The sequence below is a fragment of the Canis lupus genome, chromosome 3, assembly GCF_011100685.1.
Source record: "Canis lupus familiaris isolate Mischka breed German Shepherd chromosome 3, alternate assembly UU_Cfam_GSD_1.0, whole genome shotgun sequence".
Lineage (NCBI taxonomy): Eukaryota > Metazoa > Chordata > Mammalia > Carnivora > Canidae > Canis > Canis lupus.
The window spans coordinates 29,485,476-29,503,424 of record NC_049224.1 but is presented as its reverse complement, the minus strand read 5'-3'; the positions used below and the strand labels follow the sequence as shown (position 1 = coordinate 29,503,424).

At 41.7% G+C, this 17,949-nt stretch overlaps 1 protein-coding gene across 9 annotated transcripts in view; it reads left to right on the top strand.

Moving 5' to 3' along the window:
* The window catches only part of PDE8B (phosphodiesterase 8B), a 304,031-nt gene that overhangs the window by 257,871 nt on the left and 28,211 nt on the right, over window positions 1-17,949 (top strand). For all 9 annotated transcript variants that reach the window (XM_038532501.1, XM_038532499.1, XM_038532500.1 and 6 more), the window contains one exon: window positions 13,835-13,877. In XM_038532501.1, the coding sequence (XP_038388429.1) occupies window positions 13,835-13,877 (43 nt within the window). The remainder of the gene's footprint in view (window positions 1-13,834; window positions 13,878-17,949) is intronic.

The window sequence follows — 17,949 nt, the reverse complement described above, 5'->3', positions numbered from 1 at the left end:
TATTGAGATGATCATATGATTTTGATTTTCTCAGTGATTTTCATTTTATCACTGTGGTTGATTGATTAGCAGATATTGAACCATTTTTGCATCCTGGAATCACTCCACTTAATCCTGGTGAATGATGCTTTTAATATGTTGTTGAATTCAGTTTGGTAATATTTTGTTGAGGATTTTTGCATATGTGTTAATCAGGGGTATTGGCCTATAGTTTTCTCTTTTTCTGTGGTGTCTTTGTCTGGCTTTGGCATCAGGGTATTGTTGGCTCCATGAAATGTATTTGGAAGCTTCCCTTCCTATTCTATTTTTGGAATAGTTTGAGAAAAATAGATATTAACCCATCCAAAATGTCTGATAGAATACACCTATGGATCTGTCTTAGGATCTCTAATTCTTGAGGAATTCTTTTGTTAATGTGGACTTTTAGACATTGGGACAGTTACCAGGAGACAGACCATCCCTATCCCAGGAAACTTTCAAATAGTTGCCACATGTGTGGTGATTTAGATGCTGTGCCCCTGATGTGGCACCGAGGAAGCTCCAGCTGTATCTCTAGGAGTTTCTACTGATATACCTCTTGGGAGGGTGGTAGACAGGCCCCTATCGTTATACTACATTGTCTTCTCTACTGAAGCAGACCCTCTTGCAGTGGCTACTAGTTGGATCTCTTGAGGAAGCCTGAGACTCCAGGGGTTCTAGTGTGAGAACCTTCTGGTGATAAAGGCCCCACACAGGTAGCCCCAGGCACAGAGGGTCAGGTGAGACAAATGGACCAGTCTGAATGATCCCAAATCGTTACCGGGACAGGACCAGAACTATTATAAAAAGTATTTAAATTTTAAGTCTGTTTGGGCTTCTAGCAGCTTTCAGACAAGAATTTTAGATACTTTTTTCTGGTACATCTTCAGCCTAGTAGTGCTGGAATGTATAGAACAGAAAAGCTAAAATAAGGGGAAATGAAACTCCATCTCTGTTTAAAGTGAGAATGGACCTCATGACTGTATTTCACGCCATCTTTTCCCTTTGATCAGCTGTGCTCCCGGGAAGCTTCGGCGTCCTCCTGCCGTTAGTCTGTCATCACCAGACTCCACTCATAGGCACTACTAACTTGAAGGAATGGGCCAGTTACAGCCCATTCTAGTAACGATGTTCCTGCTTGGGCCAGTTACAGCCCATTCTAGTAACGCTGTTCCTGCTTGGGCCTGAGTGGCATTTTTATTGTGTCTGGAAGGGGAAAGGAATCTGTCCCTGCTGCATGGGATTTATATACTTTTTAAAAAATTATGAATCCTGATTGATTCATCCATCTTGTTACTGCTTCTCAGGACTGAGGAGTGTTGTTTAACGCCTCTCTGGTGCCTTCCTTCCTAAAGGAGCATTATGCAGTCCAAATAAGGTGAAGAGTCTCATTAACTAGTATTTAACAGGTGGCATCAGCCCTCAGACTGGCAGCTGCCAGTGACCCGGCAGTGGAGGGCTGTGCTGAGTGCCACTGGGAAGGGAAGATGGGAATGGCCCCTGGGAGCTGTGCCAGACCCTGTTGGGCATGCACCTACCCATCTGACATATGGAGACACTAAACTTGGAAGGGCCTGCCAGGTCCATCCAGCTGCGAGCTGGCCAGCGTGACTTCTACAACGTCTCCAGCTCATGAGCTGCAGCCTCTGGCTCTGGTTCTCCCCTGAAGCCACAGCATTTGGGAGGTCAAGGATGGGCACATCACTCACGACTGTTTCCCAGATTTAGGGCACTCCTGGACCTTGACTGTTTGCATATCTAGGCATCATCTGACCTAATTATGCTTCATGTTTTTCTTTAGAAAGAGTCACTTTTAAAACTTAGTATCCTTATGACAATTACTACCATAAAGCGGAATACCATAATCGCTAGTACTAAGAGAAGGTAACAGTGAATAGAGATATAATAGAGAAACCCCCTCAGTGTATTGAATTCTTGACAGCCAGGGCTGTCTGAACTGTGAGACTGAGCCCCCTTTCTTTACAAGGTGGTGGGTGTTACAGATAGCAGCACTATCCTGAGGCTTTCCCCTTGATGGACACAGAAGGCTTGGAAAAACACTGAACAATAAATGACTTGATGATGTGATTCAAGGTGATTTGGTGTCGTGTTTTGGAATGCTCTTGACCTATTTATAAGCATCCCACCCCTTGCGCAATACTGTCTTTGGCACTTCTGAACCAGTTTACTGACCTCTCTCTTGTTCTCTGACACATCTCCTGAGCCTAAAACATGACCTGGCACAGGGTATATACACTCAGCGAACACTTAATGAATAGATGCGTTGTGACAGGACTTATATTTTGTCCCCTGTTATACAGTAAATCATTGGAAAGCAGGGACTGTGTTCCAACCATCTTTGTCTCTTAGGCCCGATAAATATTTCTTGAGTTGAACTAGAAAATGAGATTACAATTAGAGATGCCCTTTTTCTCCTTGGGGTGATTGTTCACAAAATGTAAACAAAGATTCTACTGAACAGCATTTTCAGAACCTTAGGACACACAGTGATAAAGCTGTTGTACTCTTCTGCTCTCATTATTATTAATTTTTCCTTTGTGCTGTCCTGGCTTTGCTGTAGCTACCAAAGGGCCTGATTTATGAGGCAAAGGTCCTGCTGATTGCTTCTGTTTTAGGCTAATGGCAGTGCAAATGAAGCCCCTGGTGTCATTAAACATTTGAATGACTCTCTGTTGAGCACTAGTGGAACAGGAGTGGGAAAATGTGATCTTTGCAATTCCCTCATTCTCTAGACAAAATCCAGCAGGGATAACAGTTTACACATAAATGTGTTTCACAAAAGTGCCGTCAGTCCATGACAGTTCTTTAAGAGCGAGAAACTTGAAGCAAAATGAAATTACTTTCTGAAGCTATTGATATGTTTCTCTTTGTCACTGAGCAGTGAGGGGACACAGAATAAGTGAATGACAGCACATATGCTCAATGAATGCTTTCATGGAAATGGTTTTGTAAACTAAAATCAGTACTGAAATAATAAACAATATAAATATCCCTGAATCCAGAGTCTTGACTAACAGGGATACATCTGTGAGAGAGAAGGCAAAGGGAACCAGCATTATCTGGGTGCCCTCTATGGACTAGTCCAGTGGTTCTCAGAGAAAGGCCACTGGGTCAGGAGCCACAGCCTCACAGGGAACTTAGAAACACAAATTCTCAACCCAGATCTGCTGAAACAGAGGACTTATGGGGTGGAGCCCGACAAAGTGCTTTCACAAGCCTTCCAGGTGATTCTGGTAAAAAAACAAAACAAAACAAAAAACAACCTAGAAGGTACCAGGCTTGGTATTTTGCACATTATTTCATTCTTAGATCCTAATCTTCTTAGATCCTAAATAGTAGGCATTGATCCCCATTTACCCATTAGGAAACTGAGACTTGGTGAAGCTCATAAATTTCCCAGGTTTACACAACTAGAAACGGAGATGTTTAAACATCTGTTGGCAAGCACCTGAGATTTTTCCACTTAAATCAGTGATTCTCAAACTATAATGTTAAAACCACCTGGAGATTAACTGTAAAAATACAGATTCTGATTCAGTGGGTCTGAGAGTCGGTCGTTTGGACAAGCTCCCTGGTGTCAGCAAAGTTGGCGGTGCCCAGTGAGCTCTGAGTAAGGGGTCCCCATGTATTACAGCATGGCCCCCAGATCCACAGCATTGGCCTCATCTAGGAACTTGTTAGAGATCCAAATTCTAGGCTCCACCCAGACCTAGTGAATCAGAAACTCTGGTGATGCCCCACACAAGCTCTTAAGGCAATTTTGATTGTTGCTGAAGTTTGAAAACCATTATCATATTTCCATATTGAGAAATTCACTATTTGCCAGGTATGAAGCAAAGTGGTACTTACAGTGTAGGTATTTGAAAGCCATTAAAAGAGAAACTGGACAAGGAAAAAAGAAAGATAAAACATAAAGCCAGAATGGTACCTTGAATTAAATGTGTTTCCATTTAAAAGGAGTTATCACTGGCTATAGGAGTGCTGCTTTGTAATGGCTCTTGCAAATGCATGTTGGATATGGGGCCAGTGGGCACTAAGCCGTGCGCTAAGAAAATGTTGATTATGGGATACCAGTGACATCTGAACATACTAGATCTGGCATTGCACAGAAGAGGGATGTTTGAAGTTTTCCCAGAACATACCAAACTGTGGAGAGGAGAGGTATGTGTTCTTGTTTGGCATATGCCAAATTACCACAAAACAAAACAAAACAACTTGAGATTTTTCTTTTTAATCTTGTATCATCTGAAAAGTTCATAGGCATTATCATTTTTTAAATAAAGGTTTTATTTATTCATGAGAGAGGCAGAGACATAGGCAGAGGGAGAAGAAAGCTTCCCACGGGGAGCTCAATGTGGGACTTGATCCCAGGACCCCAGGATCATGACCTGAGCTAAAGGCAGACACTCAACCACTGAGCCGCCAGGTGCCCCTGCATGATCATTTATATCAGAACAAAGCATGTTGCTTTGGCATAAGTAATATTTTAAGGTAAAAGGGAAGAGGTGATGTTGTTGTATGGAGTACATAAGACTCATAAAATTCACTGAGGTAAAGAGATCGAGCACCAATATCAAGATTGGCACATATGCAGTCTCGCCTTTGTCTTGGTGCTACAGTCTCTTGATAACCCAGACTTGGGAATACATGAAAACGGTGGCAACAGCCAGCCCACGGTTTAGGAGCTGTGTATCTGTGATCGCTGAGGGTAGGGATCTGGAGAGTTGCATGGGGTATTCTGTTGCTGTTTTGGGGGAACACTGTTTGGTGTTGGTTTGCTGTTTGGGTGGGAATTTTGAGAAGTGTATTAACAAAAATAGTTTTTGAAAATAGAAAACATCTTTGATCTATACATCAAATACTTTTAGCATCTGAGGAAATACTCATCAAAGCATTTTCAGTAGAGGAAGATGATCAAAGAAATTCTGTGTTATACCGCTCTCACTGCCCTTTTTATTACATGTAAATGAAGGGAGGGTCTCAAATTACTCTGGTTCTGTGATCATATCTCTCATCCAGCATTCAGACTGCACTGTGTCACTGAAGTCTTATCAGATACACAGAAGCGTTCAGTTTTGTCTTGAAGTTGTTGGTCAAGTATGTTCGATCTTAAAACATTTCTTAATAAGTTGACTTCAAGCTATACCAGTTTAGAGATAGTACTTATCTTCATTGTAACCAGAGTTTGACCCCTTTTCATAATATTTGGGAGTGAGGGTGACACAAAAACAACCAATATACAGGCATACTTTGGAGATATTGCAGTCTTGCTTCCAGACCACTGCAATGAAGTGAATTTCTCAATAAAGCAAGTCAGATGAATTACTGGGTCTCCCAGTACATATAAAAATTGTGTTTATAGGGCAGCCTGGGTGGTTCAGCTAAACCACTGAGCGCCTGCCTTCGGCCCAGGGCGTGATCCTGGGGTCCTGGGATCGAGTCCCACTTCGGGCTCCCTGCATGGAGCCTGCTTTCCCCTCTGCCTGTGTCTCTGTGTGTGTGTGTGTCTCTTGTGAGTAAATAAATAAATTTTAAGAAATTATGTTTATACTATACTGTTGTCTGTTAAGTGTGTAGTAGCATTCGTTCTAAAAAGCAATGTACATACCTTGATTTAAACATACTGTGTTATTTATTTAAATTTTAGGTAGTTAACAAACAGTGCAATATTGATTTCTAGAGCAGAATCCAGTGATTCATCACTTACAGTGTTCATCCTAACAAGTGCCCTCCTTAATACACAGCACCCATCCAGCCTATCCCCAACCCACCTCCCTCCATCACCTCTCAGTTTGTTTCTATTGTTAAGAGTCTCTTAGGGCTTGATTCCCTCCCTCCTTTTTTTTTGTACCCCCTTCCCATATGACCATCTGTTTTCTTTCTTAAATTCCACATAGGAGTGAAGGGATAGGGTATTTCTCTTTAACTGACTTATTTCACTTAGCACAGTAGACTTCAGTTCCATCCACATCACTGCAAATGGCAAGATTTCATTCTTTTTGATGGCTGATTAATATTATATTGTATGTATCTAGCACATCTTTTTTATCTATTCATCAGTCGAAGGATATTTGAGCTCTCTTCATAGTTTGGCTATTGAGGATAATGCTGCTATAAACATCAGGGTGCATGTATTCCTCCAAATTAGTATTTTTGTATCCTTTGGGTATATATCTAGCAATACAATTGCTAGACCATAGTGTAGTTCTATTTTTAACTTTTTCAGGAAGCTCCATACTGTTTTCCATAGTGGCTGCACCAGTTTTCGTTCCTACCAGCAGTGCAAGAGGGTTCCCCTTTCTCTGCATCCTCCCACCTGTTGTGTCTTATATTGTTAATTTTAGCCATCCTGACATGTGCGAGATGAGCTATTTCTTAGCCATCTGGATGTGTTTTTTGAAAAAATATCTATTCGTATCTTCTGCCCATTTTTTAACTGGGTTATTTGTTTTTGAGGTGTTGAGTTTGATAAGTTCTTTATGTGTTTGTATACTAACCCTTTATCAGATGTGTCATTTGCAAGTATCTTCTCCGATTCCATAGGCGTCTTTTAGTTCTGTTTGTTTCTTTTGCTCTGCAGAAGCTTTTTATCTTGATGAAGTCCCAAAAATTCATTTTTGCTGCTGTTTCCCTTGCCTTTGGTAATGTGTCTAATAAGAAGTTGCTACGGCCAAGGTCAGAGAAGTTTCTGCCTATGTTGTCTGGGATTTTGATGGCTTCCTGTCACACATCAAGGTCTTTCATTCGTAAAAATACATTATTGCTGTGAAAAATGCTAACCATACACTGAGCTTTCAGTGAATTGTAATTTTTTTGCTTGTATCCAGGCCACTAAAACTTTCTCCATGTCAGCAGTAAGGCTGTTTTACTTTATTATTTGTGTGTTCACTGGAGAAGCACTCTTCATTTTCTTCACAAACTTTTCCATGGCGGTCACAGCTTGGCTACCTGTTATGTACAAGAGGCCTAGCTCTCTCAGCCTTTCTCGGCCTTAAACAGCCTTCCTCACTAAGCTTAATCATTTCTAGCTTTTGATTTAAAGTGAGGGACATGTAACTCTTCCTTTTACTTGAACCCTGAGAGACCATGGTAGGGTTATTAATTGGCCTAATTTCAACATTGTTGTGTCTCAGGGCACAGGGAGGCTTGATGAGGGAGAGAGGGATGGGGCAACAGCCAGTCAGCAGAGCATATAACATTTGTTGATTAAGTTCGCCATCTTACATGCTCGTGGTCACGGCACCCAAAAAACAATTACAGTAGTAACATCAAAGATCACAGATTACCATAAAAAATACTGTAGTAATGAAAATGCTTGAAATATTGCAGGAATTACCAAAATTGGACACAGAGACATGAAGTGAGCAAGTGGCATTGGAAAAATGACTTTGTTGACATAGGGTTCCTAGAAACTTCCAATTTGTTAAAATGCAAAAACCAAAAAATCGGCAATATCTGCATAGTGCAATGAAGAGATGCACGATAAAACAGGTTATGTCTGTACAGCCTGAGTTTGACAACTTTGGTCAGAATCTTCTTCCATCAAAGCCAGCACTCTTCTATATAATCAAGAAATATTTCAAACTCACTTTTCATTTCATTATAAATGTGTATGGATATGGACAATTTTTTTTAAATACCATGTTTACTTCTCCACTGAATACATTAGAAATGTAACAAGGAATGGCTCAGAGGTGCAGGGAGTGGGCTCAGGGAATGGCATTGAGGTATTGGGCCTCAATTTCTCACCATCATACCAACTTCTTTTGCCTGTCATAGATTTGGCAATGTCGGGGAATATGGATATAATTTTTAGTAAATGCTGTATTTGTTTTAAAAAATGGACAATTTTTTATTGTTATTTTACCATGAAACACTTTGCTATTTAATGTCTTTAGAGACATCAGTGTTAAGTATAATCACCAAAGACCAATATGGTGGCCAAATCATTAAGTATGTCCACCACAGCCTATAAGATAAAGAACCTGCTTAATCTGATTCTCTTAGGCACCCAAATTTCTTGTGCTTCTATGAGCTACGTACCGTGTTAGCACTGAGCATACAAAGGTAATCAAATAAGATGCAGCTCCTTCTTAAATGAAACTTATAATTTGAAGGGAGAACAGACAATCACATGAATACAAAGTTATGAATTGTAGAAGATGCAGTAAAGGTAAAGTCCATGGAGAATATGTGGCAGAGGGACTTGACCTCATGAGGGACTGGAGTGGGCTGGAAACATCTGGGAAGGCTTCCCTGTGGAAATTGCCTTTTGGTGAAGATCTAGGAAGCAAGGAGGCAAAGGGAAGAGAGTGGATTTGGAAATTCCTCCTTGGCAGAGGAGTCACATGTGTAAAGACTCTGGTAGTAAAGAGCCCAGGGAAACAAGAGGGAGGAATGGAGGCCAGTGTGGCCTGCAAGAGGCGAGCCCAGAAGAGCGGCAGGGGCCAGGCCACAACACAAAGCCCATGCCAGGCTGGCCCACCAGGCTGGCTCTAAGACCACTGGGAAGTGGGAGTTTTAAGCAGCGGGATGACAGGATTAAATGTAGCTTTTCAAGGTTACACTGAAGACTTGAGAATGGGCTGGGCCGGGAGAGGGTGGCTGAGGCCAGGGGAGAGCTGCGGGCCCTGTGCACTGGCCGCAGAGGGAAGGAGGGGGGCCGTCCCGGAGCTATTGAGAAGGGAGATTTCACCATATTTGATGAGGGAAAAAGGCACATCAGAGATGACCTGCAGGCTTAAATACTGGGCTATCTGCTGATTTTAATTGAGACTGATGCCTTTTAGGACTTGGTTGTTCCTTAATGACAAAAAGCAGCTTTGGAATTTCTACCAAATGCAGGTCACATTTCGGGGCGGGGCTGGGGATTCTGAAATGAAAGTTGGAGGAGTTATTTAGTATTTATTTGCTTACTTGCTTATTACTGTACTGATCCTAGCCTTGACTCATTTTAACCGCTAAAAAGTCTCACAGCTTTTCAGTTTTAAAGAGTTAGGGCAGCCCAGGTGGCGCAGCGGTTTAGCGCCACCTTCAGCCCACGGCCTGATCTGGGGGCCCGGGGTCGAGTCCCACGTTGGGCTCCGTGCATGGAGCCTGCTTCTCCCTCCGCCTGTGTCTCTGCCTCTCTCTCTCTGTGTCTCTCATTAATCAATCAATCAATCAATCTTTAAAAAATAAAATAAAAATAAATAAAAAATAAATAAAATAAAAATAAAAAATAAAATAAAAAGCTAAACATATTGTATTAAGAGTGTTGTTTACATATAATTATTTCTCAGGGGTTTTCTCCCATAAGATGTAAGAGAATTTAGGTTCATTTATAATCATATAATTCATAAAATCAGTCAATGAAATCATTAAAATCAATCTATTTAGTAGTTCACTGGGTAAGTCTATGCTTCTAAGACAGCTACTATTTACAATTGACTAGTTATGGTTTAAGTGGAGCATCATTTTGATGCCTAGGCTCATGGTAGGTAGGGAGCCCTGGAGACCATGGCCTGTAATTCATCTTGCCCAATTTCAAGTTTTTCTCGATCTCCTTCATTCTACTTATTTCTGCAGATTTAAAAAGTATAGTTCAGACTTGCAATTTTTAGCTATGAACCCATATTCTCAGTTGAATGTATAATCTCCTCACATTTTATTCTGAAATTTTTCAAACCTATAGAAGAGTTAGAAGAACTGCAAGGAGATATACATGGAGCCACCACCTATGTTCTGTAATTATCAATTTGCTTGATCATCAATCTGTCCATCTACCCTTGATTTATTCATCAATCCATCTTATTCTTTGATAGATTTTAAACTAAGTTGTAAATCTCAGGACATTTCACCTCTTGGTACTTTGTCACATGTATTATTAACTAGAGTTCAGTATTTGTTTCCAGGTTTTTTTTCGTTTTTTAGGTGAAAATTATACATAGAGAAACGTACAGCTCTTAAGTATAGCATTCCTTAGGTTTTGACAAGGGCATATACCTCTGTAACCCAGGCCCTGTCAAGGTCTCAAATCCACTATCACAGAAGTGCTCTCCTGGCCTTGCCGGTGGTCCCTGCCTCTGCTCCAACCTCTCCCACCCCTAAAGGGAACACTGTTCTGAATACTTAACTGTCAATGAGTTTTGCCTGTCTTAGAGTTGTGTACAGTGTCTACACTCTTATGCTTGGCTTCTTTGACTCGTCACCATGTTTTGAGAGGCATCTATGTTGTATATATCAGTAACTTTTTCCTTTTTTCTTTTTATTGCTGAATAGTATTCCATTGCATCAGTTGACCACAGTTAATTTTCCTCATTGATGAATATCTGGGGGTTTTCCAGTTTTAGGCTCCTTTGAATAGTCTTTTTATGAACAATATATGCTTTTGTTTGTTTTGGGTAAACACTTGGGAGCTGAACTACAGGCTGAGGAGGGTCCTAGGGTTAGGTATGTGTTTAATTTTATAAGAAACTGCCACCCCTGTTTTCAGAGAGATTATACAAGCTTCTGTTCTCTCCAGCACTGTATGAGAGTTCCAGTTGTTCCACAGCCTTGACAAAAGCTCTTAGTTTTAGATACTGTGGTGGGTGTGTGGAGAAAATAAAAATTTTAAATGGTTATTCCTGATGAGGAAAACAATAAGATGACCCTGAAATCTCTCTCCCACACACATACACACAAAATCTAGAATTTGTAGTGCCTTTTAGAGCCAAGCACAAATTTTTGTAAACAAAGCATTTAGCACAAGGACAGCATCACATTTGTGGGAACCTATAACATTTTAAATAAAGGTTTAAAATTATGCGTTCTTCCCCAAAAAACAAGGTGTAAGCTTCCAAGGACTTGCTAAGAAATCCCAGCTTTGAGCTCTGGCAAGAGCCGTGTGGGCCAAGGCCAGCAGTATTCACGCTGTAGTAACTTAGCACTAAGGCTTTGGGTTTCCTGGGGACACACATAGCAGAATTCCCAGTCATTACTTCTGTGGACACATTTTACACTTTAGGCTTGCTTTCACAAGAGGAAAACCAGACAAAAACAGTCCACAGACAGTGCTTGATACGGGGACGTTGAATTATGCTTTGCTTTGGCTTACATGTCACAGAAACTGGTGAGAGCAGAGATTCAGGCCTTCTCCATAATTTCAGAGGAGACGGTATTTTGAACAGCTGGTCTGCTCGCACACAGAGAATGGTGTCCTGAGACCCCAGTTAAACAGGCCTGGGCCCAGAGCTTCCTTTCCAGGTCCCCCTGTAGGGAGCGGCATGACAGAGGGGAAGGGGCTTTAGAGCCAGATGACCATGGTTGGGAATTGGACGCTGTGGGTACCCGGTGGGGGGCTCGGGCACGGACACCTCAGCTCCCTGTCAGAGGCTCAGGGGCACCGTCCTGCCTAGACCGACTGTAGCTGTAGGGGTGCCAGCAGGTGCCAGACAGGTGGGGGACTGCTGCTGTGGTCGTGGTCACAGGACAGCCTCAGGCCCAGGTTCCTACCTGCCTGCCTCCCTGAAAACAGCAGCTAGGGAGCACCTCCCCCCATTGATCCCGTCAGCGCAGGTGGGAAATGTGGGAACTCAGTCCCAGGGGAAGCACTCCAGCCAAGTTATGCCTGGGGGTTCAGGCTCCGGGACCAAAGTTGGAATGCCTAAAGAATTGGTTCCTGTGAGCGAATGTTCAGGTGTAAAAGGGGCCGGGAGGGGCGGTGGTCGGAAGAGGGGGGCAGAGCCCTGGGCCCAGGCCCCGAGGAATGCTGGGCAGAGGATGGGGAAGGGGGCCTGGCGCAGGGCCCGGCGGCAGGTGCGGGCAGAGCCTCGGCTTGAAAGCAAGTGACATCGGGGAGTGCTCCCAGGCTTTGTTCCTGTCCCTTGGAGCGTCGGTCAGAGGCCGATGAGCCACCTCGGGTCAGTGGTCGTGCGCCGGGTAGTGTGTCCAGCTCCAGAAGCGCCAAAATCTGTGTCCTGGGGGAGAAATCTCGGCAGATGGAAAGTTCCCTCAGCAGACCTCCCCCCGCCCCGGGGGCCTCGTCTCCCCCCTGCCCTCCTCTCCTTCCCCGGACCAGGGTGCCCGGGCCCCAAAGGCAGGGCTGGGCCTGCATCCACGGGCCTTGCCTTCAGCGGCTCCATCTGGACAGAACACAAAACCTGAGCCGACCTCGTAGGAGCTGCGCAGGTCGTTCGGCTCACCTGTGATGGTCAACAAAAGAGGAGATGGGCTGTTTTGGGTAATCAGGAAAGTCGTAGGACCGTGTTCCTGAAGCAGAGAGGGACTGTGATTCAGAGAAACAAGCTGAGTATGTAAAGATCATACTTGCCTTTGAGCTAAAGCTTATTGAGTAACAATTTGCAAGACAAAAGTATTCACTTGTCACTTGGTATGTATAAAAAAATCACGCTGCACTCAGTACCTTTAAGCAAATGGTCTTTATGTATAAAGGAAAAACATAAAGCAGTTATTCACAGAAGAAATAACAAGGTCCTGGAGTTATGGGATAAACGTATCACAGCCCTTAGTCACATTTTGACCGAGAGCTCACGTGGGCTAGCTGTGTAATTATTTCTGTAATTATGTGGACCAGACTAGGTGGAGTGATTCATAGAACCCCCCCCCCCTTTCTTTTTAACACTTCAGTTTTATGTGGTTATTTTTCAATGGTTCATCAAGCCAGAACATTGTACCTGTTATCTGATCTATGGGGAACTTCTGGCACTTACAGTTGGTCCTGCTAAACCATAGCATTCTTCCTTCAGAGTTGTCTCGTTTTTCTTTTTCTTTCTTTCTTTCTTTCTTTCTTTCTTTCTTTCTTTCTTTCTTTCTTTCTTTCTTTCTTTCTTATTTATTATTATTATGATAGTCACAGAGAGAGAGAGAGAGAGAGAGAGAGAGGGGCAGAGACACAGGCAGAGGGAGAAGCAGGCTCCATGCACCGGGAGCCCGACCTGGGATACGATCCCGGGTCTCCAGGATCGCGCCCTGGGCCAAAGGCAGGCGCCAAACTGCTGCGCCACCCAGGGATCCCTGTCTCGTTTTTCAAATTAACTTATCCCACTCATTGAGTAGGTACAAAGACTTGATTGTCCAAGTAAACTAGAAACAGGTGATTTAGCAGCGTGATTATAAGTGTGCTATAGCTAGATGTACCCCCGTAACAGTGTCTTAATTATAAACAGAAAAAAATCAATATCCCAAAGCATGTTTATTATTTCCTAGTATTAATGACTTGATCATTTCACAGATATTTATTGAGTTAGCATAAAATCATTAGGACACAAAAAAATTTGGTAAGAAGGAACTAGGTGTTAAGCTGCATAAGTTCAGATCTCATTGTGAATAAACATTTTGTAAATCAACTGTATTGTTGAGGAGCATTTGAAGAACTTTTTAGAGAGGTTTTTAAAAACCCTCGGTTTAAATTCAGAGTACTTTTATACTATAGAAAAATTTCTAACATGTCTGAAATATAAGTAGGTTACATATTAGCCTTATAAAAAATTTTGTTATAGCTTTTTATCTTTCTGCATTTCTGCAGTGGTCCAAATGGAAACAGCTGGGGGGAGGGGTAGATGTCCTGGTTAGAAAGTACATCCCTTGGGCAATCCCTTGCTCTCAGGCTCGGCCATTCTATGTGTCTGATTGTAATAGCGCGTTCGTTGTATTATCACTTGGTGTACATCTTTCATCTGTTCATATTATCTGTGTAACTTCTTGATGTCTTAAATCTTCAGGCTTTTTAATGAAATTGTTTGGCTGGAAATGTAGCTAATACCATATTTTAAATTTCTTTCTCTTGTTTCACCAAACTTTTGAACAACTTCAGCTTCACAAGGTTCATCGTGATTCAGCAGACAATTCTCAGACAGGTGAGAATACTTCAATTTCACTCTTACACACTCCAGTGGCATTTGTGGGTTCAAGTCTGTAAATTACTTGGAAAAAGTTGAGATTGACACTTACCACCCCAGAATTTGGATCACTAAAATTTGAGCACTGATACTGGAAGGCTGGAGAGCCAGAATAAAAGCAAAATTGCTTCAAAAGTCTGGAATCTTGATTCATGGCAACCTTTTCTACTGAATACTTTCCCCATCCTGGTTTTATTTTGCTGGCTAGAGACCTTGGAGCACCGATAAACCCAAAAGAGAGAGTGGCCCAGAAGTCCAGGGGAGCTCTGGTGACAGTAGTAGCTCTTGGTGACAGTATGATGAGCAAGGGCGGACTGCCCTGCCTGGAGGTCAAGAGCACTGAGGCACCGTTTCAGCGCCCACTCCCTTGCTTTGTATCTTGGGCAGTACTCTGACCGTTCGTGTCCTCGTGTCCTCTACCTTCAAATGAGGCCGAGACCAGATGACTACTGCATTTGAAAGGTTAGGAGTTCTCTGATCATTAGAGGGAAAAATCAGTCTGCTCTCAAAGATTTAAAATTCTTCCTCCTGCATACACGTTAGTGGTTTTCCCCGCTGCTAATGCATAAAGTTAGACCCTGGGCTACATATTTAGTCCCTCTCCTTGTTTCTGGGATGGTCCGTATTTTAGCCTACTCAGGCCTAATTTGATTCTTCTGAGTTTTAGTTTCTTTGTTTGTAAAATGAATTAACAAAGTCCATCTCATTGTTATGAAGCCTACAGGAAGAAGTTTACCTAATATCCATTAGTAACCTGACATTTAACCCTTGGGTGTCATCCTCCCATTCCCCTCTCCTTGTCCTTCCTCTGCCCTTGCCTCTCTCCCTCCCTCTGGGTGTGTGTTTCTCTGTCTCTGTCTCCGTGTCTCTCTCTCTCTCTCTCTCTCTCTCTGATGTTTTAGTTTATTTCTTGTAACACTTACAGCAAGAGTGTCATTTTAGCTAACTTAGTAGCTTCTGGATGACAAAAACCGTTGCTAGCATTTTCACATCCTTTACGGTGGCTGGCATTGCCTTGCACATAACAGACTCAATAAAAATGCTCATGGAACATGGATAAGTTGAAACTATCCCATCTTAGAAAACATAGGCTCTGCCATTTGACCAGCTCTTTGACTTTGAGCTGTGTAATCTCTCCAAGTTCCCATTTTCTCAGTGGTAAAATGAAGGTCACACTACGTAGCTTTCAGAATTGCTGTAATGATCATATAAGGTAACTTCTATACTGAAACACTGAAACACACTGGTGCAGAGTAGGTGCTCAGTAAATGTTAGCTGTTTCTTTAAAAATTTGTTGACACTATATCCCTTTTGCCATTGAATAAATTTATTTAAATTTCCTTTATCCTTATTTTCTCTGGTTTTTAAATTCATTCCATGAACATCTGTTGGGAGAATGAACGATGAATTATTTGAATTTAATGGCCTTTATTGAAGAATAATTTCTCCAAGCTTTTAATAATTTCCATTGCTTATATTCTCTTAGTTTTAGCTAAGATAAAATCATGAAAAATAAGTATTAGATGTTTTTGAATAATTTCTAGTAAATGATTTAGAATTCAGCCAGCTAGCCATGGTTACAGCCATGAGACTAACTAACTTCACTACCTTAGTTTTATTTATTAACTTAAATTTTGAGGAATTCTTGATTTTTAAAATCTTGAATATAATCTTAAATCTTTATTAAGTTAGACAACTTATTATGTGGTAAATGAGTGTTAGGAATGTGTGATTATTAAATCCCTGAACAGGACTTAAAGGAATGTCTTGCAAGTAATAACTGTGACTTTTTCAGGGTTTGAAAGATGCCATATAATCCTAACCATGTCATTTAAAGTACTGCCACCCATAGAGACCTTTATAAATATTGAAACTCCTATCCAAGGTCAGGAAAATCACCAATATAGAATCTGGAAGACAAAATGAGGCAAAGGGACAGTGTAAATATTTTAAGTTACATCATTTAAGACAAGGCTGTATAGTTATGGTGATTGGAGCAACTTCATAATAGTTCTGCTTTTTTACTTTATGTTGTATAAATAGGATTCAAGTTTACTTATTGATTTAAGTTTTTAAAATTGAACCAGATTTTTTGGGACACTACAGTAAATGGTTAAAAAGGTGATCCGGAAAAAAGTATTTAAAACATATTTTGAAGTGAAAACAGCAAATAGGGATCCCTGGGTGGCGCAGCGGTTTGGCGCCTGCCTTTGGCCCAGGGCGCGATCCTGGAGATCCGGGATCGAATCCCACGTCAGGCTCCCGGTGCATGGAGCCTGCTTCTCCCTCTGCCTGTGTCTCTGCCTCTCTCTCTCTCACTGTGTGCCTATCATGAATAAAAAAAAAAAAAAAAAAAAAAAAAAAACAGCAAATGGTAGAGCAATATTGTAACATGATCCCACACGTGCCTGGAAAGAAGGTATATTTGCAAATGAACAGGTGTAACCCGTAACATTAGCCAGCACGAACTGCATAGTTACTGTGTGGCAGGCACGGTGCAAGGTGCTTTCCACGGACGAACTCCTATGTGCCTCTAGAGCCTATGAATGAGATGCTCCACTTGATAGATGTGGATAGATCTCTCTCCACAGAGAACGAACATCCTCCAGGTTACACAGCTGGTGGATGGCATGGTGGAGATGAATTTTGTTTGGCAGTTGGGCTCTGGAGCTTGTTCTCTTAACTGCTGTTTTATCTTGTACCTTTTGTGGTGTTAATAGATAATTCTTAAAAGAGTATTATTTCATCTTTTTCTTTCTTGGATTATGAACATGGGAATTTTTTTTTTCTTTCTTGGACTATTGGTGTTAGAAATGCACTCTCTCTGCTGGAACCTGCCTGTCTGCCTCCTCTCTTAGCCCAGTAAGGAGCAATTCTGTTGTGATGAAGTTCCTCTCCTTGCTACTTGGGTTACTCCCATAAGTATCCAGTGCCCTGAAAATGCAAGTTTCTGAAGCCAACTCTGCTGCCCTGACATTTTTGTCTCCTGGTCCTGACTGGTAGCCTGTGCACTATGTGCTTCAGTCTTGTATTAATTCAACAGCACATTTTGAGTGTTAAATTCAAAGTCGGGAAAGACTTAAGCAAAATTTAAGTGCTTTTTCCTCCTCAGAAAATAGGTACAAAAGTGAGAGTTAAGTCATACAAATTGTTGGTATTAAAAATGTGCCTCTTCTTTTCCTTCTTGGGATTGGCAGTATGTCTCATTTGATAAAATTACATCCTCAGGACAACCTAGAAGACCATCTGGAGGTCTGACCTTTCAGAGGGGCCTAAAATTACTCCATATTAGTTTCTCAAATAAATTCAAGTTTCTGTGCTTTCACTAGTATTTTATTTCAGCAGATATCCCCTAATAGTCTTCCCCACCCAGTTACATGTACTGTTCTTCAAGTCAAAATGAACTCCCAAAAATTTCCCCCAATTTTTAATATTTATTTTTTTAAGGATTTATTTATTTATTTTAGAGCATGCATGCGCCAAAGGGGTGGGGAGGAGCAGAGGGAAAGAATCTCAAGCAGACTCCCCACTGAGTGTGGAGCTAGATGCGAGGATTGGTCCCATGACCCTAAGATCATGACCTGAGCCAAAATCAAGAGTCAGATGCTTAATCAATTAAGCCACCCAGGCATCCCTTTTAATTTTTTTTTTAATTTTTATTTATTTATGATAGTCACAGAGAGAGAGAGAGAGAGAGAGGCAGAGACACAGGCAGAGGGAGAAGCAGGCTCCATGCACCGGGAGCCCGACGTGGGATTCGATCCCGGGTCTCCAGGATCGCGCCCTGGGCCAAAGGCAGGCGCCAAACCGCTGCGCCACCCAGGGATCCCATCCCTTTTAATTTTTATTTTTAAATAAATTGTATTTTATTAATCAAATGAAAAAACTCTTAATAATAAGCCCTATTACCATGATATAATGAGGTGCCTCAAGAGTATCATTTTACAATTAACATGACTGATAATTTTGTGTTGATGATTTGAAGAAAAAGTAGTTTGCTGTTTCTTGAAAATATTTGTAGTGCTTAAAA